We start from the raw sequence: 27481 nt of genomic DNA on the forward strand, positions 1-27481 counted from the left end.
AAACGAGGGCTCATCCACACAAGGCAAATGTGGTAGCACTATTAATATGAGAAGCCTAAATCCCAAATGTACAGCCGGACAAAGATTAAACGAGGTGGAGAAGAGCAGAGCAAGGGACCATGAGTCACTGATTGATAGAAACCCACGAATCGCAATTACGAACATCCACAAAGACGATCCTGATGTGAACTTGAACAGAAGGAATGTAATGCGCCTTTTACATTCGGTGCCGGCACTGAGAATTGTGACAACTAATGATATTGCCATCATTGAATACATGTCCGAGAAATACGCAGATAAAGTTTATCTTCACATATCTTCCAAAGCAGTACGTAATGTAATCCTGGCAGCAAAGGATGAAATACTGCAGTTTGGCTTTGAGATAAGGGAAGTCCCGTCTGACTCGGTAAGTCAAAGACCATTGGATGTAAAGAATCCGTCAAATAGGTCTGGATATAAGGTGTCTCCTCAAGAACAACGGAGGAATGAATTAAGAAAACATCTGAGAATTGAATTGCCTTTGCATTACTCTGGGAAAATCAACAAATATGGTGAAGGTTCCAAGTAGCTAGTCCCTGATAAAGAACAGAACTCGATTTCCTTTGTCTCTTGGAACACGAGAGGCTTCCGGCATCTATATGAAAGCTTTCCGATTGAGTTGAGTGACAATCTCATAATCTGTTTACAGGAAACATGGCTAAGATGCCCGCCAGTGAAAGAAGGCTATGTTACAATGCTGAATCCTGCAGGGAAAAATCCACATGGACGCCCTTTCTCCGGCTTGATAACCATGATGAAAATCGGATGTGATTGGAAGGTGCTCAATAGCGAAAACCCAAATTTGTTTGTGCAATGTACGTTGTTGCAACAAAAAGGTTGTGATGGGAAAAGGCCGCAACAACTTCTAGTACTAAATGTATACTGGAATCCGGCGATGATCACCACTAAGAGATTAACAGTCACGGTAATAAACCTGTTGGAAAAGTACATGCATAAGAAGAACAACATCATACTCATAATATGTGGTGATATGAACTTGACCTGGTTCAACGAGAAGGGCGCGCCGGTAACCAAAAGCCGTTCCAACAGTCCCTTAAATCAGGAGAGAAGGATCATCTGGGATAATATCATGGAGGCCTATGATTGTGACATGGTGAATGGTCAAACTGACGGAGACAGGCCACCTAAAAATACGTGGCACAATATGGGTATTGCAAAGGTATTGGACTACATATGGGTCTCAAAACATGCTTGGAACCTAATTCATGAACTGAATGTAATTCCCACTAAAAACAGTGACCATGATCCGTTGGTATTATATCTGAGGATAACATCAGGAACTAAACAGTCAGCAGTGACTCATGCCCTGGAACTAAATAATGGAAAAAACAGGCTACGATTATCTACTGCTCAGATATCCAGTCTCACGGCGAAACTAGATGCAGTAGACCCTTTGTCCCTTTGCAATGTGGATTACGTGTCGCTGTTACCTCCGAAAAGCTTACCGAACTTGTGGAAGAAAAACTCTGAGAAAAAACATACCCATGAATGGAGCACAAGAGTAAACGAAGAAAAAAAGCGTCTAAAACGTGACATATGTAAGCTGAAAGCACAAGGCGGTACTAACAGTGCCAACTTGATAAAAAAAAGGACACAAACATATCGTAATTGGTCTAAAGAATTTAAGTTCCAACGCGACCAAGAAAGAGGCGAAGTCATGTTGACTATGATGAAATCACACAAATGCAGAGACATTTGGCAAATTCTAAACAATTGCACGGCCAACCAAGCGATCAAAATGGCAAACGTGGTCACTGAGGCAGAGTGGAATAAACACTTCAATAATGTCTTTGCAGGGGATGTGGAAACAGATACTAAACAGAGAGACCTAAGGTCTGTAAACTGGGACTGCACTGAAGCCAGGGATGACATTCTATCTGCCATTGAAAAACTGAATAATTCTCAAGCCGCTGGCCCTGATGGCATTTCTAATGTTATGCTTAAACAAAACAAACTGGAATGGGCACAATTGATTGAGATTTTATTTGCCAACATCAAAAAGCATAGAGAAATACCGGCCTCGTGGACATCTGCAATTATAGTTCCTATATTCAAGAAGGGCGATCGAGCTGATCCGGCAAAATATCGCCCGATCGCCCTACTAGATACCATCGGCAAAGTGTTTGCGAACTTTCTGCAAAAAAAACTAACTAAGTGGGCTGACATAAGAGGAATCACAGATCCCAGACAAACTGGTTTCACAAAAGGCATTGGAACAGAAAACAACCTGACCCTGTTAAACTTACTCAAGTTGAATGCTATAGAAAAAAAACCACAGCTGTTTATAGCATTCATTGATCTTCACCAAGCATTCGACTGCAGTGATCGGGAAACCCTATGGGCAAAATTAAACAATTGGAATTGTCCAGATGAGATTCTGTTTCCGATCATTGCATTGCATACGGACACGTCCATTCAGATAAGACTGAATGAAGCCGGGACTCTGTCGGAGAAAATGAAGACCCAAAGAGGTGTAAAACAGGGTTGTCCCATTGCAGCATGCTTGTTTAAGCTATTCATCGCGGATATTCCATCAGCATTGAAGGATGTGCGTTGCTTTCCGCCAAAACTAAACGGATCTCACCTAAACTGCTTAGTATATGCGGACGATATAATCTTAGCAGACACCACGCAGATTGGCCTACAACGTATATTACATAAATTACATCAATATATGAACTTAAATCATCTGAGTATAAATGCGACAAAAACAAAAATTATGAAAATTGGAATGCAGAAAGGAATAAAGAAAAACTGCCCTGCACTGCTGGTGGGTAGGGGTGCAAGGGGACATGAGTGGGACATGAGTGGGTGCCTGCTGGCAGGTGCCCTGCACTGCTGGGGGGTGGGTGTGCAAGGGGACATGAGCGGGGGCCTGCTGGCAGGTGCCCCTCAGTGCTGGGGGGTGGGTGTTCAAGGGGGCACGAGTTGGGGCCTTCTGGCAGGTGTCCTGCACTGCTGGGGGGTGGGGGTGCAAGGGGCCATGAGTGGGACATGAGTGGGGGCCTGCTGGCAGGTGCCCTGCACTGCTGGGGGGTGGGGGTGCAAGGGGACATGAGTGGGATATGAGTGGGGGCCTGCTGGCAGGTGCCCTGCACTGCTGGGGGTGGGGGTGCAAGGGGACATGAGTGGGACATGAGTGGGGGCCTGCTGGTAGGTGCTCCTCAGTGCTGGGGGGTGGGTGTGCAAGGGGACATGAGTGGGGGCCTGCTGGCAGGTGCCCTGCACTGCTTGGGTGTAGGGGTGTAGGGGGTCATGCGTTGTTGATCAGTAGTGCAAGCTGACTTGTGGCTTGCCTGGGGGCATGCCCATGGTTGATGGGCTGCCTGCGGGACATGACCAGGGGTGCAGGGTAGTCCCCTGTGGTGTGGGCTGCCTGCAGTTGCCGTGGAGGGTGTAGAGGGAACACCTGGGAGGACCCACACTGCCAATTCACGTGTAGGACTCCCCTGAACCCCAGATATACACGTACCCCACTCGCACAGGGCCTGTCGCGTGTGAAACTTCCCGCGCACCCCCGAAATACACGTACCCCGCTCGTCCAAGCCAATCTCGTGTGAAACTTCCCGCGCACCCCAGATTTACACGTACCCAGGCCAATCGTGTGTGAAACTTCATGCGAACCCCAGGAATACACACACCCCACTCACACAGGGCCTATTGTGTGTGAGACTTCCTGCGAACCCGAGATTTACATGTACCCAGGCTAATCGCGTGTGAAACTTCCCGCAAACCCCAGGTTTACATGCACCCCGCTCGCCCAAGGCTAATCGCATGTGAAACTTCCCGTGCATCCCTGGAATACACGTATCCCGCTCTCCCAAGTACGATTGTGTGTAGAACTTCACGGGCACCCCTGAAATACACGTACCCCACTCCCCAGGCCCGATCGTGTGTAAAACTTCCCGCGCACACCCAAAATACACGCATAAGCTAATTTTTCACACAGCTGGCGTCGCTGTTTGTCGCGTACCCCCCTGCACGTCATTTGTCCTAGGGGGCCACAGTATAGGACATACATCAGAGCTGTATATTTGTGCTTTTTGTCAGCGCACATTTTGGTGCACATTTTTTTCCAGTGCAGGGACGCTACCGCCTGCCTTCGTGTGGCGGACAGGTTTGGGTTTGGGTCTGTGCACGTCTTTGCCCATGCGCTGGTTTGCCCTATTCGATTCCATGAATACGTGTTGTAGGCGAGCGTGTGGGCGATCCACGCACTTGCCTCCTGTACTTCTCCCGTGACGCCCACATTTTCACAAGTTGTTTCCCCATTCCGAGTGTTACGCCCCGTGTTCCGCCTACTTTTGATTTATGCGCCGTGCTATGTGCGCTTTCGCTGTGGCCTTAGCGCATGCCATTAGATGACCTGTGCGCCGGCGTGCGCTGCACACTTTTTCAGCACGCATCCCTGATTTTACTCGAGCACGGACTTTCATGAATAGATGTGCGCTGGTTTCCCTGCGATATTCACACTTGCACTGTGATTTTCGCTCTTTCACTGCGAATCGCACTTTTCGCACGCTTGTGCCGAAATTTTCGGCGCACATTAATTCCATGAATCGGCCTGTAAGAGTATAGGGATATTATCAGACACATTCATAGCACCTCCAACGCTCCTATTTTGGGTGTATTAAAGCCAAATGGTCAATGGCGTCTGTATGCAGACCTGAGGGAATTAAATAAAAGAGTGCCAGTGTCTAAATGGCTGCTGCCATTCATTGATCAAGGCCTTCCTCAAGTGCATGGGTCAAAGGTATTTACGACATTAGATCTCACATCTGGGTACTGGTGTGTTCCCTTGGCAGAGATCATTCAGAATTTATTGGCATTTTCATTTGATAAAACGCAATACGCTTGGTCCTTAACACCATTTGGGTATGTCAATAGTGGAAGCGAATTTGGCATATTTTTGAGAAAAGCTATGCCAGATGCATCAGAAAGAGGGACCATAGTTTATGTAGATGATGTCCTGATAAAAAATGAAAACTTAAAAAGTCATTTTGATGAAATTAAACATGTACTTGACCAATTGAAAAAGGCGGGTGCCAAAGTATCTTTACAGAAAGCCCAATGGTGCAAGAAAAAGATTAATTTCCTAGGCCATGAAGTAACTGAACATGGGCTAAATCCAACAGAAAAAGATGGAGGCCATACAGAAATTGAAAGATCCTAGAAACATGAACGGTTTAAAAAGCTTATTAGGAATGAAGGGATATAACAGGAAATTTATTGAAAATTATGCTGAAATCACTCAACCATTGACTAAATTATTAAAGCTGAATACGCCCTGGAAATGGGAAAAGGAACAGTTTGAGGCAGTTGCTAAATTGAAAGAATGTCTCATAAAGGCACCATGCTTGGTGTATCCCATGAAGAACAGAGATTTCTTTATAGAAATAGGATTCACTGAGCAGTGTATGTCGGCAGTGTTATCTCAAAACATGATATCAACCACATAACTGTTGCTTATGCGAGTAAGACATTTTCTCAGGTTGAAATTAAATTCAGTAAATGTGTATGGGCATCGCAATATTTTCGTCCCATTGTCCAAGGAGAGGCGGTAATAATTGAGACAAATCATCAATCATTGCAGTTTTTACAGAGTAAAAGGATTAGATCAGGCAATCTAGCTCAATCCAGAATTATTTCATGGATATTGGCATTGCAAGGCTTTCCTGTAGAAGTGAGATATGGCTAGAATAAAAAGAGCCCAATTGCTCAAGGATTAGCAGATTTACATGACTGTGCAGCTGAATGTGTATCAAATGAAGTAGAGGTGGGGTCCAGTTTGCAGGAGTTTGAACAATCACCACACAAAGCATTTGATGAAAATACATGCAATAATGTACCAACTGTATATGGTGATGGATGTGCTTTTCACATTGAAAATGACAGCAATAAACAGTTGGTGTCTGGGATAGGAAATGTTTGGTTGAGATGTAAGGATAGTCCTAGTATAGGAATGAGAATAGGGGCTAGATGTAGCCAGGTAGCAGAGTTAGCAGCCATTCATAAAGCAATTACTACTACAGTGGATAACAAATTCAGTGAAATTGTCCTGGTGACTGATTCGGATTATGCACGAAATAGCTTTGTAGAATATCTGCCTGGCTGGAAAGCAAGAGGCATGCTCACATATAACAAAAAGCCCCTCAAACATGGGAAAATGATACAAGCTATACACAAATTAGTGTCAGAGAATGATTTAACAGTATACTGGAGGAAAATTCATGGACATTTGAAAACACCAGGAGAGGATAAGGAGGGAAATGATAAGGCAGATCTATTGGCCAAGATTGGGGCTGTTATGGGAGAGTTGGTCCCCATTGAACACTTAATTGGTGAAATACAAATAGATGCAGTTACACGCTCTAACGCTCCAAAAGAAGTTGAACAACCCGTAGTGCAATGGAGTTATGATACACCAGATCAAGATCTGATTAAGACACAAAAAGATTAACCAGTATTGGGTATCTATTATAATTATTTGATGGACCCCAAACAAAATCCTTTAACTGAAAATGATTGTACAGGAAAAGAAGAGTTGAGAGTGTTATTAAAGAAAAAAAAAACGTATTAGACTGCAGGATGGTCTGATGATCAGAGAATCCATAACAGGGCAGATACAGTGGGTGGCACCTCTTTCATTCAGAGGGCTAATGCTACACCATGCACATGATGCCATAACTGCAGGACACAGAGGTTCACAAAAGACTTTAGCGATACTGAAAGATTATGCTTACTGGCCACACATGTCCCAAGATGTGGAATTATATACCAGGGAGTGCCTGGTATGTGCACAATTTAAACCTGCTTCATCAATGCATAGAGCTCCATTAATGAAAAGAGGTTTAACGCTTCCATGGTCAGATTTGCAAATTGACTATGTAGGGCCTGTGAAGAGGTCGAGCAGGGGAAACCGATATCTTTTGACAGTGGTTTGTTTGATGTCGAAATAGGTAGAATGTATTCCTGCACCAGATTGTAATGCGCAAACAGCAGCTACATTGCTGGTAAATCATATATTTTCAAGATTTGGAGGACCACAGAGAATAGAGTCAGACAGAAGAAGTAATTTCAAAAGCACCTTAATGAGCAAGGTGTGGCAGATATGAGGGATAAAAAGGAAAGTGCATATCAGCCCGCTGGAATGTTGAATGTTGCAACAGGTCTGTCATGGAGATACTAAAGAAGTTTGTAGCAGAGGCAGGTTCTAGTTGAGATTTACGATTACTTTTAGTATTGATGGCCATTAGTTCGACTCCTGCTAAAGCAACATGTATCAGTCCTCATGAGGTGTTAACAGGAAGGAAAATGATACTGCCACAACATTTATTATACAGAACACATGAGCAGATGCTTGTAAGTGCATCTACAGTTCACGAATATGTGGAAGAACTGAGGAAGCATTTACAACATGCATTTGCATTTGTGCAGAGAAATTTGGAAAGAGCTGCTGATAGTGCAAAGTCATATTATGATAAAAAAAAGACTGTGAAAGAGTATAATGTAGCTGATCAGGCATATAAGTTTCATTTTTTCGAAAAGGTAAACATAAAAACTCTAAATTTTTGCAGCATGGCACGGTCCATTTGAGATAGAGGATAAAGTGTCCCAGGTAGTCTATAAGATATTAAAGACAGAGGGTGAAATAGTGACAGAACAATTTGTTCATGTTAACCATATTAAGCCCTGTCATCCTAAACACGATGTCAGGAGACTTGAGCAGGTAGAGACAGGTCAAGTATACTGATTACATGGAAAAGAACCAAGGCCAAGGACAGCAGAGCAGTCCGATAGATCAGTGAAAAAAACAGTTACCACTGCACTGAAAACAAAGTGAGGAGGGGAGCCGCTCTTGTCGTGTAGTGTATAGATCAAGCAGCTGCAAAAGGCAAATTTGGATGGAGGTCAACATTGTTCAAGGAAACAGTCCATAAAACTGCAGTGTACAGGCTCTCCAGAGTTTACCTTGCATGCTGCTTCGGAAGGCTCCCTGATCGCCTGGTGCTGCACAGCAGTGTACAGCTCAGAAGGCGTACGTTCTGGAATGTGCCCTATCACCTTTAAAAACAAAGCTCCAACACTGTCGTGCTAGCGTCCTTCTGACGTGAGCGGGCATCAAGGTAATGTATAGAGTGAGCGGTGTGTACACGCTCAGGAAAAATGGGCCCGATCGCCTCCCGAAACTGACGAAGAGCTGGTCTGAGTCCAAGACATCCCATGCATTGTAAGAGATGTATGCACTGTGAAGCGCCCATATAAGGGAAGCCAGTGGGGGGCGGGGGGGTGAATGGGCAGGGGGAAGGGGAAAAAGGAAATATGACCAGAAGTGGTTCCAGGGAAGAGAGAGTGGGGCCCAGGAGGGGGGCCCAAGTGTATGCACTTGGTGGGCATATCCAAAATGGACAGCTGACTGAAGGAGGCCCAGAGGGGATAACGGGGAGCACTTAACCCAGAAGAGAGGGTTCTGGTGGGGTAGGCACGAGCGCCTCAAGCAAAAGGTGGCATGAGGAAGGAATATCCAGCTAGGTTTTAGCACATGGTTGGCTAGGATGGAAATGGACAAAAAAGGACAAAAAAGGGGGGACCTATGCCAAAACTGCTAGGTCATGCCACTGAATGTTTCGTTAAGGCCTTGGGAACATGTGTTGAGTCTAAATATCCACATCTGTTCATGCCTGAACAAGATATTGTGGAAGTTACCCCCTCTGGCGGGTGGTGTGATTTTCTCTATGAGGGTCGATTTGAATTGGTCCGCAGTATGTCTCTCAGCTGAAAAATGTGGGACTAAAGGAGCAGTTAACTTGTTAGTACATATGCATGATCGATGTTCTATCATGCATGTGCGGGCTGGCCTAGTGGTCATGCCTCTATATCTTAAGTTGCAGGGGCATGTAATCATATAGATTACAGTCCTCTCTTCTATAACTTTTAGATAGACATTACAACACGCGCCACCTAGGGACAGGCAGCCCCGATAAGGACAGGGTGTTCTTCCCCAGGGTGAGTGACGCATAGCCGGATGGCCCTTTCTTCCATCTCATATATTTAGGTTTTTTTTACCTACGAATGCTGTTGAATTATCTACCACCTATAAAACTGTTGTGTTTGTGCTACCATACTGTATCCCGTTAACGGTTAAAAGGACGACAACGGCTTGCCTGTTTCTGTTAGCTTCTACTAGCTTATCCTGTTTGTTTAGGCACTCTCTTCACGCAACTGGGCTCAGTTGCTGGGATAAATTTACTCTAACATAGCAAGAGGAAGGACCTTTCCTCCCTCCTGCCAACTGTCTACAGAATCTTACATGACTTGCTTCTCATCGTCACCACTCCTTCCTCTACCCACACCCTCCCTTCACTCCACTTAGTTCGATGGCCGACACCCATTTCCTCGGTTTGCAGAAGAACTAGTCGATGGCATCCTAGCCAACCCATCACTATTGGGATTAGACTTGACACCACAAAACATTACAAACAATGATGAATGGAATGACATTGAGATTCTGAAAGAGAAGATAATTCGCACTGAACCTGCACGGAGCTCTAATGACAGAGTACCTAAGTTTGCATGCCTTACCCAATGGTCTCATCATTTGAATAGAACCCTGCATCTTTCTGGACAATCTCAAATTCAGAAAAGATTGGTCCTTCATGGCCAATAAATGCACAAGAGATTGGCTTGTACTCATCATTAACATCGGCAATACAGTAACGGAGGAGAGCTGAATGACAAAAGTGAGGCACTCATAAATAAAATAGCTGCCGACATCTATCTAGCTAAACTCAGTCTCCTAGAAACCACATTGAAAGAATTCAAAGATAACAACCTCAATAGAAAGATGATCCAGCTGAAGAAAGACCTCTCAGTCTTTACCCATGTGAAAGTATACCCATAGGCGAGGAGTATTTCACTGAAGAGGCCAAACAAGCTAGACATGATGTCGCCCAATTACATTTTCAGAATCTCCAACGGGGCAGCTCCAATAGGTCTTGGAATAGCTCCAGCAGCAATTCCCGTAACAGCTCGAGCAATAACAATTGACAGAAGAGGCGTGTGCAGTTCAGCGGCACTAATCAAGGTACCAGTCCTGCAATCCCTTGTTTAGGCCAGCGCGGGAGAGGACAGAACCGATCGCGATGGCAGAACCACCCACAACCAACAGTGGTCACACGCAGCCGAGGACAAGGAGCAATACCATCACTCCTCCCTCACTGATCAACAAGTAAGGGTAACATTAGGTCAACTGAATATTCTGTTGCCTCCCACATCAAATCCATTAAAAATAATTATAGATGTTAGATAAAAACCCATAAGAAGGAATTTGAGATTATGCAATGGCAAATAATCGCACATTTAGCTTTATCTGATGATACCAATGGGATATGGCAACTGATACGCGATAATAAAAAACGCAAATTGACGGTTAACGCATTACAGAGGAAAACTGGGGGAATTATATCCATGACACTCTGGGTAGAGTTGAATCAACTGAGAATGTATTCCCCATTCCAAAGGAGAGTTGGGATTGTGGAACATCCATCCTAGATATAATTGTGATAATTGAAAACCTCAAAAATTCACATGTGGCAGGTCCCGACGGGGTTTTTAATCTCTTGATCAAAAAACAACCTGAGCTTTGGGGAGCTGCTCTATACCTATTATTTAAACAAATAGGTAAACTTGGAGTATATCGCACCTCGTGGAAAACAAGCCATATCCTAACGGTACATAGAAAAGGTGTGTGGGACAAGCCTGCAAATTTCTGCATGTTAGCGATGTTAGACATCTCCTCTAAGATTTTCACAAAGGTCTTATTATGTGAATTGAATGTATGGATAGCTGAGAAAAAAATCCTACCATCCAAACAAATAGGATTTAGGGAGAATTCAAGCACCATACATAATTTGTTGATGTTAACTTCTGCAGTAGAGCATGCATGCGTAAAACGCAACCTAGATGTATATTGTGCATATATCGATTTCTCCATCGCAATTGATATAGTGTTGAGAAATCGATTATGGCGGAAATTAAATTCTTGGGGAATTCCGCAGGGCCTATTAAGAATGCTCATGTTACTACATACAGACACCAATGTACGCATAAGATTGAATGCAGAAGGCAGACTCTCTAAATTAATGGCGACAAGTAGTGGAGTAAAGCAAGGGTGTATGATAGCAGCCATTTTCTTCAACCTATATCTGGCAGATATGAAAGAAGCATTTAATATACCCGAAGCTAATCCGATGAACATTAATAGTGTTGTCATTGGATGGCTTGCATATGCAGACGACCTGCTAATTTTAGATCATATCCCAGCAGGTCTTCAGCATATGCTTGATTACCTAGTGGCTTACTCTACTGCTAATTCTTTGACTATCAACATAGACAAAAGTAAAATAATGGTCTTCTCCAAAAAACATAGACCCAATGTCACAGGTTACCCCCCTTCTCACCTGTCTGTATTGTTTGTTCGTGATCTTCGAAGATGTCTTCTTTTGCACCGTTCGGGCTTTGTACAACCCTGTGCGTGGATCCTCGGGTTCCAGCATGCGGTTCTTGACCCGACTCCAGGAAGCGTTCAGATGTCCGGGAAAAAGTCCAGGAAATGGCGAGGAGCGCACTCAGATGTACGAATGCACTGGAAATCTAGGAAATGCAAGGTGAGGAAAAAGGTGAAGGATGAAAGAAGAGGAGATTCAGGGAACCGGAAACCAGGAATCAGAAGTAATCGCTGTATGAACTCCACCCGCACACGTCTGACTACTGCAAGCGGTAGCGTTTAGACGCGCAGGGACTTGGGGGTGTGTCTGCTTGTTAGAACGTAGAGCGTACAACGAGGAGACTGGCAAACAGCTTTCCGCGTTCAGCAGCCATGTTGGGAGTACTGCTGAGTACAGTCCCCTATGGGTCAGGGACCACAAAGCCCAGAAGGGACGCGTACGGTGGTTCATAACAGCATGCCTCCTCCAAAACCCAGTTCTTCTGGGGTTGCCCAGGTGTATAAGATGGTACCTAAGTAGCAGTCTGGGGGCATTTATGTTTGAGACTGGATCCCAGGTGCATTCACTGGGAGGGTACCCTTTCCACTCCACCAGATACTGTAGCTGTCCACGTCTGTACCTGGAGTCACATATTCTGGAAACCTCGTATTCTAAATGACCATTGACAATCACAGGGGTAGATCTTGGAGCAGTTCGGGAGGACTGGACATATGGTTTCAACAGAGAAGTGTGAAAAACTGGGTGGATCCTCTTCAAAGATTCTGGTAATCTGGGTCGGAAGGCCACTGGGTTAATGATTTCCTTTATGGAGAAAGGACCATAGTACCGGGGAGCCAATTTGTTTGGTCTTAAGTGTCGAGGCAGAAGTTTCGAGGATAGCCAGACCTTATCACCTATTGTGTATCAAAGCCCTGGTCTTCTTTTGGAGTCAGCATAGTGTTTGGTGTTTGTTTGGGCCTTTTCGAGGTGTTCTTTTGCTTCTTTGTGTACATTGATGAGGGTTTCAATCCAGGAGTCAACTGTATGAACAGGGGCAGGATGTGGGAGAATGGATGGTAGAACTGAAGGGTGGAATCCTTGCCTACAGAAGAAGGGACTGGTTTTGACAGCCGAGGGATCCGAGTTGTTGTAGGCGAATTCAGCTACAGGTATCAAGAGTGACCAATGGTCCTAGACCTTGGTGGCGGAACAGCAGAGATATTGTTCCAGAGTTTGGTTCACACGTTCAGTAGCTCCATTGGTTTGAGGATGATAACCTGAGGACAGGGCACATTGGATTCCTAGTATGCAACATAATTGTTTCCAGAACTGAGATATGTACTGGGGTCCTCTGTCAGATATGATCTTGGAAGGTAGTCTGTGAAGTCGGAATATGTGTTCCAGGAAGATTCCGGCAAGTTCAGAGGAGGATGGTAGTTTATATAAAGGTGTAAAATGAGCCATGTGAGTGAAAAGATCAATGGTAACCATGATAGTTGTGTATCCCATGGAAGGTGGTAGTTCCACAATAAAGTCTGTAGCGATGAATTTCCAAGGTCTTGTTGGCAGCGCTGGTTGGATCAGGAGATCTGCCGGTTTCTTGTTGTCATGCTTGTTTTGAGTGCAGACTGCACAGGTTTGGATGTAAAGCTGGATATCATCCTTCATCTTCGGCCACCAAAACTGTCTTTGTATTAGACGGAGGGTGTTGGTGACGCTACAGTGTCCTGAATGAAGGGTATCATGACATAGGCGTGTGATCTTTTGTCGTAGTCTCTGAGTGGGGATGACCGGGCAATTGTCCTTGAATAAATATCCGCCCTTCGTCTTGAGGTTCCATCGATTCTTTCCGTTAAATTCCTTCCAAATTTCAGAGGACTGGGTTTGAATCCGAATGTCTTCTAGAAGGCTGATTGCTTGGGCAACAAATATTGTGTAGGGAAACATCTTTGGGAAGGATCGGTCTTCAAGACTTTCGTAGTCAGGACGTTGGGATAAGGCGTCGGCTATTATATTGTGTGTTCCAGGAACACAATGGATTTGAAACAGGTACTGGGCAAAGAAGAAGGCCCAATGGGCTTGACGACTGTTCCTACACTCCAGGGACTGCAGGACTTGAAGATTCCGATTGTCTGCGCGGACCTGAACAGGATGTTTTGCTCCCAGGAGTAGATGACACAAGTCTGTGAAGGCTTGACAGATGGCTAGTAGTTCCTTTTCCAAAACAGACTAATGAGTTTCGCTAGGGGTCAAGGTGCGAGAAAAGTAGGCAATATGGTGTTCTAGCCTGTCATCAAAAACCTGTTTCAGGACTGCCCCGATGGCGTAGTTAGAGGTATCAGTTTCCACTAGGAAGGGTCGATCAATGTAAGGTTGGGCTAGGATGGGGGCTTGTGTAAATTCCGACTTTAACAATTGAAATGCCTCATCTTGGACTGCTGTGCAGTGAAAGGGTGTATGCTTCTTCAACAATTTAATGATCTGATGTACAATCTCTGAAAAAGAAGGTATGAATTTCGGGTAGAAGTAAGCTAGCCACAGGAAGCATTGAATTTTTTTCACAGTAGTTGGGACAGGCCAGGATAGAATGGAGTCTACTTTCGAATGGTCCATTCCAATTTCCTCTGGGCTGAGGACGAAACCGAGATAGTGAACAGTAGACACATGGAAAAGGCATTTATCGGGTTTGGCCAGGAGCTTATGTTCATGTAGATGTTGTAAAACTGCTTTAACATGTTCTTCCTGCTTCAGATGGTCCTTGGAGGATATCAGTATGTCGTCCAGGTATACTATGACGAAGAGGAACAACATATCGGAGAACACCCAGTCCATAAAATGTTGGAAGACTGCTGGGGCATTAGCAAGTCCGAAGGGCATAACCAAGTATTCAAAATGACCAAAGGGTGTTCTAAAGGCTGTTTTCCATTTGTCTCCTTCCTTTATACGGATCAGATGGTAGGCACCTCTGAGATCTAATTTTGTGAACACTACAGCTCCTCTTACCGCTTCCATGATATCCGAGATTAGGGGCAATGGGTAGTCTAGGCAAGGCCTAAGATCTATAGTATCTTTCTTGGGAACAAAAAACAATGAAGCTCCCGCCGGGGATTTGGATGGTCGTATAATACCATTTTCCAAGTTGGTATCCAGGTATTCTCGGAGGGCTCTTTACTCAGGTTCTGATAGAATGAACATCCTTCCAAAAGGAATCACCGCTGAGGGTTCAGTATTAATTGTGCAGTCTTCAGGTCTGTGAGGGGGAAGGGCTTGAACTATGGCAATTGAAAACACATCAGAATAATCCTGATAGGACCAAGAAACAAGGATCCTGCTGCCCAGTTCATTTACGGGTTGTGCTTCTGTAACCAGGGATACCCAGTACCATTGGGTAATGGGCAGATCTTATGATGTCGAATTTGATCCTTTCTTGATGGTGGTTTATAGAAAGCAGGATCTCTTTGGTTTGAAGGGTAATGGGTCCTGAAGAGAAAGGTCTTCCATCGATAGCTTCTACAGGTTGCATGATGTCTCGTGTTTCATATGGAATGTTATGGGTACCCAATCATGATCTATGAATATCCCATGGCCCCACAATCCACTACTGCCAGAATGGGATAAGATTATTTCTTGGAAGGCGATAGAAAGGCCTGCAGAATCATAAGATTGTTTTGTCCAGGAGAGTTTAAGGATGGAAAAGATGTGGTGCAAACATCTCTCTCCCGAAGCTGTGCTCCATCTAGGATCGGGAGCTGGCGTTTCCCAGACGCCTTGGGAGGGCAATAGGGCACTCTCTCACAAGATGTTCATGAGAGGCACAATACATGCACAGACCAGTGTGAATCCATCGCATTCTTTCTTGCAGAGTTATGGGTCCGCAGAAGGCTCCTAGTTGCATGGGTTCTGGGTCCACGGTCGGGGAAGAAGCAGGCTCAGGTCTAGAGGAAGGTTCTGTAGAAGTCTTCTGGTAGGGTATTTTAGTCTTCTTTTCCGCTTTTCTTTCCTGGATACGAAAGTCAATTTGTAAGGAAAGATCCCTAAGAGCCTGGAAGGAACTTCGGTGAGCTACCCTGGCTAGCTCGCCTTTTATCTCTTCAAACCTCTTCGAAAGAGGGTGAAACAGGCCTCCGAGGACCAGTCTGCTTCCTTGGTAAGTTGTTTAAAGCATGTCACATAGGTTAGCATATCCTGGGATCCTTGTTGTAAGTCCAATAAGCGTTCTTGGGCACTGTAAACCTGTTCTGGGCGATCAAACATGGTCTTTAGCACCTGCACAAACCCATCATAGTCATCCAGGAGGGCATCACTCGAATTAACTAAGGGAGTTGCCAAGTTAATGCATTCCTGGAGAGATGAGAAATCATAAAGCCCACCTTAGCCCTGGGGGTGGAGAAATGGGGTGAGGTCTCTTTTCGGACAATTTGCTCTCCTAAGCATTGTTTCCTTCATATGCCATGGACCCCCAAACATTTTGCTTTTGTTGTTCACCTTGTCCTGACGTTTAGCAGTGAAGTGTAACCTTCAGATTCACATCACTGGCTTTTTGCTCATCTGTTGTGGGGAAACTACTAGTACTTCAGGAAGTCAGTGGTGGGAAACTATGTTTCCCTTTGGTTTTTGTTATGTTATCTATTTTTGGTAAACATTTCAGCAGTTACATTTTTACTATATTTACTGTATTTTTTGTGAACCTTCTCACGTTTAGCTACTAGCTGTGTTTAGTTTCCTAACTTATCTGTGCCACAAGAATTTTAGTTTGTTCATTGTCCATTTTGTCCTTAAGCCTTCTTCCTGTTTTGCCAGGTCAAGAAATTCCTTTTATGGTCATGCATTGCCCGGGAAAGCAGTGCTTTGCTGAGGCTAGTGCAGAGCTGTGTATGTTCAAACCCAGGAAGTGATTTGGGACTTTCTGGTCCCAAACCACATACTGTAAAAGAAGCACAATGTAACATAAAACAGACTAACCCACAACCAATACAAACTGGGCAAGACACTCAGCACACATTCAATCTTTTGGGTATGAAAACTAGAAACCTTTCCTTCACACCATTGACAAAGCCTCAACCCCCAAACCACTGCTCCAGGATCCTAAACAGGCAGCATTGACTGACAAATATCTGAGAGAAACACATGCACGCACACCACACATATGTGCAAGCACCACATCATCTAATTTTCCCCATTAGCACATAGATGATTAGTGACTTTGTCGATCACAGGTATTCAAGGAGTAAAACACTGGATTACTGAACCTGTGGCAGCTGTTTATATCTGGCCACTTTGAGATCTGCCCAAAACCCACATGCAACAGTTGTCCTTTAATGAACCCAAGGGAAAGAAAATCTGGACTATCTACCTATCTGTCTATCTATCTACCTAACTATCTACCTATCTATCTATTTATCTATCTACCTAGCTATCTCCCTATCTATCTACCTTTCTATATGTCTATCTGCCTATCCATCTTTCTTTTTGTCTCTGTATCTGTATACATATAAATCTATCTATCTATCTATCTATCTATCTATCTATCTATCTATCTATCTACCATAAATCGTTGAATATCCTCCTTGCTAGTAAATTCCAGTTTGAGGCTGGTCGAAAGAACTTCGCCACCCGCTATTGGTGAATAATAAAGCAATCGTGTGGCATTAGCGTGAAATGCCTAACGCTGTTGTTATGACTGAAAAAATTCTGTGCATAAACAGTAAACAAGCGTAGACGGCACAACAGGTGTTTCGGTGGGAACAGTAGTATATACTACCTTCGTCAGGAAGAGATTGTCTCTGGTCAGCCCCTAGAAGAGGATGTAAAAATAGAATATTACAACCAAATATCAGGATCTGCCTGGGTCCAAATGCAAGAAAAAAAGAAAAGTAAGCCAATAAACCACATATACTTTATTATAGAGCAGACAATTACATTGTTTCATCTGTGAGGCTGGGCACCCAAAGCCAGGAGAGGTAACCAAGGGGTTTTCTCTAAAGTCAACCGGACTCATCAATATCTTTTCCAAAGAGTGCATAGTACTGAAGCAAATGTGACGGCCATGCTTTTATAGAATAATACAAAAATAAAAAAATAGGGACGACGGGGGAGACCGAGGATCCGAAAGCTGTTGAAAACTTGGACATGTAAGGAGGAGCGGGACATATCAAAGCTCATCATGATGCTTACCTCAAAACAAGGTGACGTGTAAGTTATTTGAAACCGTCCTACAGAAAAATGCAGAAGGTAGCGAGTTCAAGTTGAAGGAGTCCAGGGCACGCCGAAAGAATGCTGTGTCCGGTTTCTTCGTAAATGCATCATGGGTTTGCATTAAATGCTCATGAGCGGGGGCAGTTTCTGGAAAGAGTGGAGCGAAAACAGATTGAGGCAGAAAGAATTTTGAAAAAAGGTTTACCTAAAAACCCGTCCGTAATGCGCCCCAGTGTGGTGAAAAGGAACATAAAAACAGCTTACCTGAATACTGTCCATAAAGAGGGATATGCATAATTATAACAGTCCTGTAAATGATGTGAACTTAATCACTCGGTCGGATCTGGGTGACCAATGGACAAGGCTGCGTCAAGCTTGGGACAAAACATACAGCAGAATTGTATGCATAGAAATGAGTGAGCTATCTAACCGTAATAAGTAGAGAGTATATCTAATCTGCTACTCTCGTAATCTGCTCTCTCTCTCTCTCTCTCTCTCTCTCTCTCTCCTGCTTTTAACAATGTTTCTACCACTAGTTTACCTGAACTTACATTTAAGTATAAAGGACAACTGGGTGATACAGATTTACCAAGCTTCAAAGAACAAATGTACATGCCTTAACCAGCATAGGTACACATTCTAGAGGGCAAACTCATGCTGACATTTAATTGTGTAATTTGCCAATAATGATGGAACAACAACTACACAGATTTATGGGACAACTATGATGGGACTGACTGGATTAACCCATTCATAAGGAGGTTCTTTAGTGGTTTAAAAATACTTCAACATGTTTCGTGAATGCAGAAATCATAGGACGTTTGTCCCAAAAAAAACTGAAGTTTGACTGGACGCCAAGCCCGCAATTCAAAGTACAAGGACAGGTCTCCCCAGAAACAAACCTTGTGTGCCAGAGTTAAACATTACTTCTTGCCAATTGGCAACATTCTTCCAAAGGCACTGGAAACGGATCAGGTCAAATACCACCCTAAGAAATTGCATCAACAGTTGTGTGCCGAGCAGCCTGTGTACAGTAGAGTGCCTGACACCGCCATTACAGGCAGATTGTATTCAGAGCACGGGACGCGCGCATAATGCTGCAGCCTGCGACACTAGCTCTTGGCGCCAATGTGACTGTATACCTTCTTCTCCTCATGTTCTGCCTGCTCCTTCTGTGGGCCTGGACACGCCATGGTGAAAGCAGTCGCCTGCCTCCAGGACCAGCTCCTCTTCCCCTCATAGGGAACCTGCATCAGATCAGGCCGAGTAATTTGCTGAAATCACTCAAGACGGTGAGTTTATCTGTCCAGTCCGTGCAACGTGGTGCCTGCTTCTATGTTCTTTCATCAGCACAAATTTGAAAGTGGTAAATTTTTTCAACCTAAATATGATTGTTGCATTTATTTTAATGGGTGCAATGTACGCTACTGATACGCTATGGATATTCCAAGGGACAGAAATGACAGGCTGTATGCAATACACAGATAAGTGTCATTCACCAGAAGTTGACAGACTGTCACGTGACACTTGTGAAAATACCCAGTCAAAAGGTTACAGTGTACAAATAACTGGGGAGAACACAGACAATTAGAAAAGCACAATAAGAAATTGGGATGTGAACACTAGTGGTCCCAAGTCAGAGGGGCAGTCAGTGGATGCTCTCTAAATGGGTGTAATGTACGCTACTGTACATCAGAAACTCAAATCAAATTCAGGACTCACTTTGATGTCAGTTTTCATATGCGTACAAGAGTCTATAGAAGATTTAACCTTTGCACATGTACACAATGTAAATCTTATTTGAGCCCCTCAGGCATATTGAACATTCACATCAAAGTTGCAGCTCACTTTTATATATATAAGATGCATATAATACAGGAGCAAAATTAATGTACATTTTATATCCAAATTGTACACGTACGAGTGGGGATGAACATTTTGTAAATGCGCACTGATATACGTCTGAAAGCTCCCATCCAAGTCAATCGTTTTCAGGAGATGTAAATTGCATGGATGTACGAAGTGCAGAACTCATACACTCCTCCAGTCATATTCAAAACACATATCAAAGGTGAAGCTCACTTTAATGTGAGTTTTCATATGCTTAGGAGGTGAATAATACATGACACAAATGATAGACAGTCTTACCACACATGCTCTTACTTACATTTTAATTAGAAACACTGTGATTCTTTAAAAAAAATGTATGAAATGTATAGGTGTTGTATAATTGTGTTTTATGATGCTCAATAGATGTTAAATAATTGGTTTCAAAATAATGCATGATGATTATGGGATGCCTAATAAGTATAAAACGCCTTAATTAGCTAATGTATACTAAAATAAAATAAACAACATACACTTATGACAAATACATGTATGCAATGTGTGGTTGTGCCACAATGATACACACTCAGAATTAATGTACTGCTTCTGCACAAAATGTACATGTAGAGTTTGCACATTACTTACGCTTAGAATGAATGTACAGAATGTGCACGTACATGTAGGATAGGTACATTGACCATGCTCAGAATCAATGTATTGCTGTTAAAGAAAATGAACATGTACATGCTCATATGCCTTGCAACAGTCAACACTATGACACATACTCTTATGACACACGCTCTGATGACAGACAGATGCTTTTACAACACTTACATGTATGGTACTTTCTCCTACAACACATGCTCTTCTGACACACACTCTTGTGGTACACATGCCTATGACAAACACTCGTATCATACATACTCCTATGACATATCTCCTACAACACACACACACATGTAACACATTCTTACCACACACTCTTATGACACAAACAGTTACACCACATGCTGTTATGCCATTATGACACATACTCAGAAACAATGTACAGATTCTTATGCAAAATGTATATGCTCATATGCCTTATGCCACAGTCTTTCAACACATGCGCTTATGACACACATACAACTCTCACTTATGTTGTATGATCTTATGACACATGTGTTTAAGACACACACTCTTACAGCAAACATGTGTAAAATAGTCCTAAAAGTTGAAAATGTAATTAATGTAATCAGTGCTTTTATCAGTCAAGTCATATATGATGTTATGTCTGATATCATCAGTGATGTAATCAATGATGCCATGATGTCACCAGTGATGTCATCAGTAACACAATCTCTGATGTCATCATTGTGGTCATACGTTGTGCAAAAGGGGAGAGTAGGTAAGGTGGCTTTGCCTAAATTGTCTGCCAAATTTCAAGGATTTTGTTGTGTTACATTTTCACTGTAACGTGCCTCTTTAACCAAGGAATTTTCACCGAATTTGAAAGGTCTTGTGGCAGTGTATGGTTCAACTAAACTGTTTTCAAACTAAAGTTTTTTTTCTGTGAATTCCAAAGGTTTTGTTGCTATGTATTTTTGTTGTTAAATCTGATCCTTTAACTCTTTCTTAGCTAAAGTTATCCACTGAATTCCAAGAGTTTTGTTATACTGTAGATCTTTCAGGAGCCAATAGAAATGGCCTTCGGCCATGGTCACTGAACATGTTGCACTAATTGTATTATTGGGACCCAGTAGCCATGGCCTTCAGCCATGGCCACTGCACCTGTTGCACCAATAGTTTTCTTTGGGCCCACTAGCCATGGCCTTTATTCATGGCCACTGTAAACATTGCAACAGTTGGTTCCCTTGGAACCACTAGCAATGGCCTTTGGCCATGGCCACTGACCATGACCTTCAGCCTAGGCCACTGTCCATGTTGCACCAATAGCATTCTTTGTGGCACACTAGCCATGGCCTATGCCCATGACCACTGTCCATGGCCTTCGGTCGTGACCACTGTTACATGTTGGACCAATTTTGTTTGGGGCTCACTAGCCATGTCCTTTGGCCATGGTCACTGTACATATGGCATCAATAGGTTTCTTTGGGACCCACTAGCTATGGCATTCAGCCATGGTAATTATCTATGACCTTTGCCAATGTCCATGTTGCACTACTAGCTTTCTATGGGCCTCACTAGCCATGGCCATAGCCATGACCAGTGGCCACGGCTGAAGGCTGTGAAGTAGCAGAACTATGATTCTCATATTCCTTTACGGCTAACTAGGCATGCTCTTCGGCCTTGGCCACTGTATATATTGCACCCATAGGATTCATTGGGGCTCACTAGCCATGGACACTAATTACATCACACATGACATCACTGATGGCATCACTGGTGGCGATAGTAATGACATCATACATGACAACATTGATATTACTGGTATGATTAATTACATTTAGAAATATGACAATTCTGTTCTGTTACATAAAATATATGCATATTTCATACTTACACAGTACATTATATTTTGCCTTTCTTTCTTTATATGTAGTATACAATGCACAATTGTAAGTGCATACATACATTATTACAATGAAGAGTAGTATACAAGTATTACTTACTTTGGAATGCAATCTGTTATATTGGAATACAAATTCATAATTTATTCTAAAAAGAAATGACTAAAATATTAGCAATCCAACTGCCATGTATATAATTAAATATTTACCTTCTAATCTTCTTTACTTTTCTATAAATGTAATTATGTAGTATAAGTAACTGTTTTTTTGTATATTAACCACAATTACAATACTTCATTTCAGGTAAAGTACCTGATTCAGCTAAATATATTTCAGGTATTTCAAACATAATTTAATAAATATATGTACTAGTAAAAAAAATAAGAAAAGCTAGACACATGTTTAATAGTAAGTGTTGTGAACATAGTAAATGTACACATTTAAATGTACAATTTTCCTCGCATGAACACATTATTTTCTAAATGACAAGTTTTATCAAATAAAAATTATCATATGTAATAGAAAGTATGTGCCGTGTACATTGTGATAGTATAGAATCAAATAATGCAAATTGCTTACTAATACATGAAATTCAAACCATTTGTATAATGTTACATATTTTTATTTTAGTTGATAAGCATTACAAATTAATGCTCCACACTTAATCATATGACACTTTTCTATCAGTGTATTGTTCCATGTTATGTTGTTATTGTTAAGTATAATAAAATAAAATATGTACCAAAAGGGGTGAACAAAGATATTCTAATTTATATAATCAATAATGTCATATATGATGTAATTATTGATCTCAACGGTGATGTCATGCAGGATGTCATTACTGATGCCATCGGAGATGTTATCAGTGATATCATTTATGTATTTATGTATTTATTTATTTATTTGCTATATTTCTGTAATGCCCAGATGAGGTATCACTGTGTTTTTACACATCCTGGGGAGAGGGAACAGGTACAGACAGGGATAAAGAAGAAAATATATAGCTGATTAAGCTGACTTGGTCATGGTTGTGGCTTTTGCTCGGTCGGCAGAATATCATTTAGTCATATTTGTTGAACATCCAGATTTTTGGCAAACTCTCTGAATATTGTGTATGAAGGTTTGTTGCGGATGCAGGGGGGAGAGTTCCACATCTTGGGCGCAGTGACAAGAAATCTGGCTGTGTCTCCTCATTTTTATTTTAATCTTGGCCTATGCAATGTGAGCGTGGAGGAGGATCATAGTGAGTGCACCACAGGTTTGATAGAAATACACAGAATGAGGTAGCAAGCAGTATATTTGTATACACATCGTTGAGCAGTGGTCAAGATTTTGAACACAATGCAAGCCAATGCACGTGATGTGTGGTCGCGGAGATATGGTCAGAATGTCTGATCCCCAGGGCTGCTCTCAGGGCTTTGTTTTTTATGAGCTGGAGCTTGTTAAGGTTCTTATGGGAGGTACCCGCTAGTAAAGCATTGCAACAGTCCAGTTTACTGCCTATTATGGCTCTTGCAAGTGTCAGGCAATTTTCTGAAGACAGGAACTGTCTATTTAACATGATATGCTTGGCAGTGAAGACTGTGGTCGAATGCCAGGTAATTGACTTGTTTAGTCATTGTGAGTTCTGCATCAAGGAGGAGACCTAGGGTCTCAACATGTTTTTAGACACTGATGGTGGTGCCGGAAAGAGGTGTAAGTGAGGTCTAGGTTATTGAGGTGGGTGGGAGAGCCCACAATGAGCAGTTCTGCTTTTTCAACGTTGAGACAGATATTGTGGGAGGCCATCCAGACTTGGATAATGTCATAGAGGTGATTTATGCTGTCAGAGTCAGTAATGTAATTTCCTGTGTTGGGAAGAAGGATCTGAGTGTCATCCGTAAAATTGGTGTAAGGGATACTAAGAGTGTTGAGGTGGTCAAACTAATGTTTGGTATAAATGTCAGTGAGATGCAGGAGCTTTGGGGTACTTTAAGTGGGACCCGGATGGGGTCTGCGCCTATGTCTCGAGAACGCACCCTTCGAAGTATGGTCATTGAGAATGACTTTATCCATTAGGCAGCAACATTGGAGAAGTGGAACTTGATGGGAAGTTACTGGCAGAGTATGTCATGGTCGACCAGGTGAAATGCAGCTGGTATGTCAAGGAGGAGTAGAACGGCTAGATGACCTAAATCTTTGATGCTGTTCAATTGGATTTTCGGGTCTCAGAGGGCTATGTCTGCACTGTACTTGGGTCAGAATCCTGATTGATGGGACCCTATTTGGAGATGCTGTTCAAGGAATGCTTGTACCTCGGTGCAGGCCACTCAATCTAGTAATTTCAGAAGGAAGGGGAACCGTGGGGATTGGGTGGTTGTTGGTGGGGGGTGGTGGAGCCTAGGGATGGTTTTGTGAGGAGAAGCATGAGTCAGGCTGCTTTAAGGCAGGTGGGAACTGAGATGGAAAAGAATGATGCATTATTAAAGTCAGTGATAGTGGGGGCCAGGGTGGTGACTCAGGTTTTGATGATGTGGGCTGGGAATATGTCGCCCCTGCAGTTGGAAGGTTTGAGAGATTGGATGGTTGTGGTCACTTCAGCTGCGAAGGCTGGGGAGAAGTTGAATGACTGTGGTGGGGGTGATAGCTGGGCGGATGGTAATGTATTAGTGTAAGCGGGTTTCAGGGCCAGTTGGAGCATTTTGGTGGAGATTTCTATCTCTCAGTTTGTTGATTTTGTCTGTGAGTGCAGCTTGGATGGATGAGCACCAATCTCGGTCCTTGCAGAATAGGGTAGGTATGGGAACAGGGTTCTCAAGCTCCTTGAGGATGGTGAAGAGTTCTCTAGGTTTAGAGTTGACATCAGCAATCCTGATGTAAGAGTTATATTTGGTCCTTAGTGGTGTGTTTTTGTACGTTTTGGCTGAGGCGTTAAACACTTTGAGGTTGCCTGGACTGGGGTTTACTCCAGGAATGTGCGGCTGCTGGTTTTTGTCTGTGGAGGGAGATGAGTTTGTCTGAGGACCATGTGTTGCCTTGTCTCCCTGGCTTAAAGGTTTTGGTTTTAAGTAGGGCATGTCTGAGGTGAATTGAAGGACGTGGTTGTGGTGTGCTACGAGTCCCTGGGGAATTATCACTGAGATGGTAGGCGGTTAAAGACTGTTTGAGAGTGAGAGCGAGACGTTCCTCTGTGAGTTTCCTGGTATGATGGGCTAGTACTTTGGACGGCTGGGAGACTGGAGTGTGGAGTGGGAGGGGGAGGAGTTGTGATAGTTGGAATTCAAATAGGTCATGGTCCATCCAGGAGAGTGGGCTGGTGGCCACAACATTGGCAGTAGTATTGAGGGAGGGAACCCAGTCTAGGGTGCAGCCTTTAGTGTGGGTGAGCACAGAGACCTGTTGGAGAGTTTTAACAAGGGCTGTGGCTTTAGAGTCTGAGGGGTCACTGTAGCCCAGATTGAAGTCTTATAGGAGTATTAGCTTGGTGGTGGTTTGATGCAAGAGGTGACCTGGAGCAGCAGGTCATGATCGGGGGACCTTTATGTGTTGGGATGTCTGTATATGAGGAGGAGATTGATAGTGGTTTGTGGATTAAAGGCCAGTTTAATATGCATGATTTCATAGCCAGTAATGGAGGAGTAGGGATCTCTCTGAGGGGCAGAGATGATTTAGGAATAATGGCTACCCCACCTCCTGGTGCAAAGGAATGGTCTACCTGAAGAATTGCGTAGTCTGGTGGGATGGCAAGTGAAAGTTGTGAGCCAGCTGTTTTGTGGAGCCAGGATTCCTTGACAGTGATTAGGTCCTGGTGGTATTCGTCAATTAGGTCATGGATACGGGTGGCATGGGCGCATAGAGATCTAGTGTTAATGAGTGTGCAGTTGAGGGTGGCTATGTGGTGAGTGCTGGGGGCTTCTGGTGATGAGAGGGGGAGTAAGGTGTAGTATGTTAGGTGGGATGGGAGCAGTGGTGCAAGCCGATAGGTGGTTGAGCCTGGTAAAACCTGCGGCTGATAGGTTGTTGCATGTGGTGGGTCAGCTAAGGGTCCTGTTCCATAACCTAGGTAGGTTAGTCTTTGGTGGTGCAATGTGTGGTTACATATGATGGATAATGCATTGAGGTGGGTGGCAGTGACTGGTGGGCAATGGAGGGAAGTGTTGTGGGGTGGTTGATGAGTGTGCAATGGGGTAGAACATTGACACGTTTGGGCAGGGTGTACTGATTGCCAGGGGTGGTGATGTTGAGCCTGGAGAGTGGAAGGGGAGGGGGAAATGGGGTGAGGTGGGGCTGCACTGATTTTGGGTGATAAGGCAACATGAAGAGGTGGCTTGTGATGGCCCGGAGGGCACAGCACAGGGTTGGGTTAGGGAGCTGGTTACCTGGTGAGGGTGGCGCACAGGGAAAAGTGTATGTAAGAAGGAGGACTGTCTGGAGAGCAGCTGCAGTCAGTAATGTGGTCAGAGTTGATGTGCATACTTGTAACAGGCTGAGGTTGCTTAACTAGAGGTGGTTCCCGTAGATGGTAGGACCCTGGAGGCAGCTGTTCAGGGGCTTGGTGAGTTGTAGGGTTGATGGCTGGGTAGAGGGTGTCAGGGAGTAGGTGGACATGAAGCTGTGGTACTCTGGAGACAGGTTCACTTGGTAGGGTGTGATGGACAGATGCGGCGAAGTGTAAGGATACTGTCCGACCATGTCCATACAGGCCCACACAGGAGACACAGGCCTTTGTAGTGGACCTTCGGAGGGAGCCGGATTTGCCGGCCAGCTCCCAATGTTGGGCTCCATATGGTGGTTGTGCGGTCAATCCGCCGGTTGAGGAGGCAGATCAAATGATGTGAGGCAGGGGTAGTGGTGGCCGTGATAGAAAGGAGTCGATCCTCCAAACAAGGTATGGGGAGCCCAGCAGGGCTTACCTTGTGGTCAGATTCTTCTTCGGTAAAGCATTGTGTGGATGGGGGCAATATGTGTGCTGCTGATGGGTCAGGAAATGGTATGATGTAATTAGTGATAGCATAACTGTGGTCCTACCCTGAGTAACAAGGGGTGCATAGTTAATGTGGACCTGCTGGAATTGCGAGAGCTGAATTTCAGAGGTTTTGTTGTGTTCAGTCTGATTACCTTAACTCACTCTTAACGTATGGTTTTTCATTGAATTTCAAAAGTTGTCATAGTATAGTTTCCTCAAGGTCAACTAGCCATGGCCTTTGGCTGTGGCCACTGTACATGTTGCACCAATAGTTTTCTTTTGAGCCCATTAGACATGGCCTTCAGCCATGGCCAGTGGCCGTGGCCCAACATGTTGCATAGTTTCTTGAGGTCTCACTAGCCATGGTCTTTGGACATGCCCACTGTACATGTTGTACCAATAGTTTTCTTTTGGGTCCAGTACCATAGCTTTTGGCAGTGGCCAGTGGCCACTGCCTA

The 27481-nt window shown here is 43.7% G+C and overlaps 1 protein-coding gene across 2 annotated transcripts in view; it reads left to right on the forward strand.

Annotated features, from left to right (window-relative positions):
* Positions 1 to 18788: 18788 nt before the first annotated feature.
* LOC138520916 (cytochrome P450 2A6-like) overlaps positions 18789 to 27481 on the forward strand; it is a 368045-nt gene continuing 359352 nt past the window's right edge. For both annotated transcript variants that reach the window (XM_069633343.1, XM_069633344.1), the window contains exon 1: positions 18789 to 19033. In XM_069633343.1, the coding sequence (XP_069489444.1) occupies positions 18836 to 19033 (198 nt within the window). In that variant the 5' untranslated portion in view covers positions 18789 to 18835. The remainder of the gene's footprint in view (positions 19034 to 27481) is intronic.

Source organism: Ambystoma mexicanum, chromosome 13, assembly GCF_040938575.1.
Source record: "Ambystoma mexicanum isolate Mex_15411 chromosome 13, UKY_AmexF1_1, whole genome shotgun sequence".
NCBI lineage: Eukaryota > Metazoa > Chordata > Amphibia > Caudata > Ambystomatidae > Ambystoma > Ambystoma mexicanum.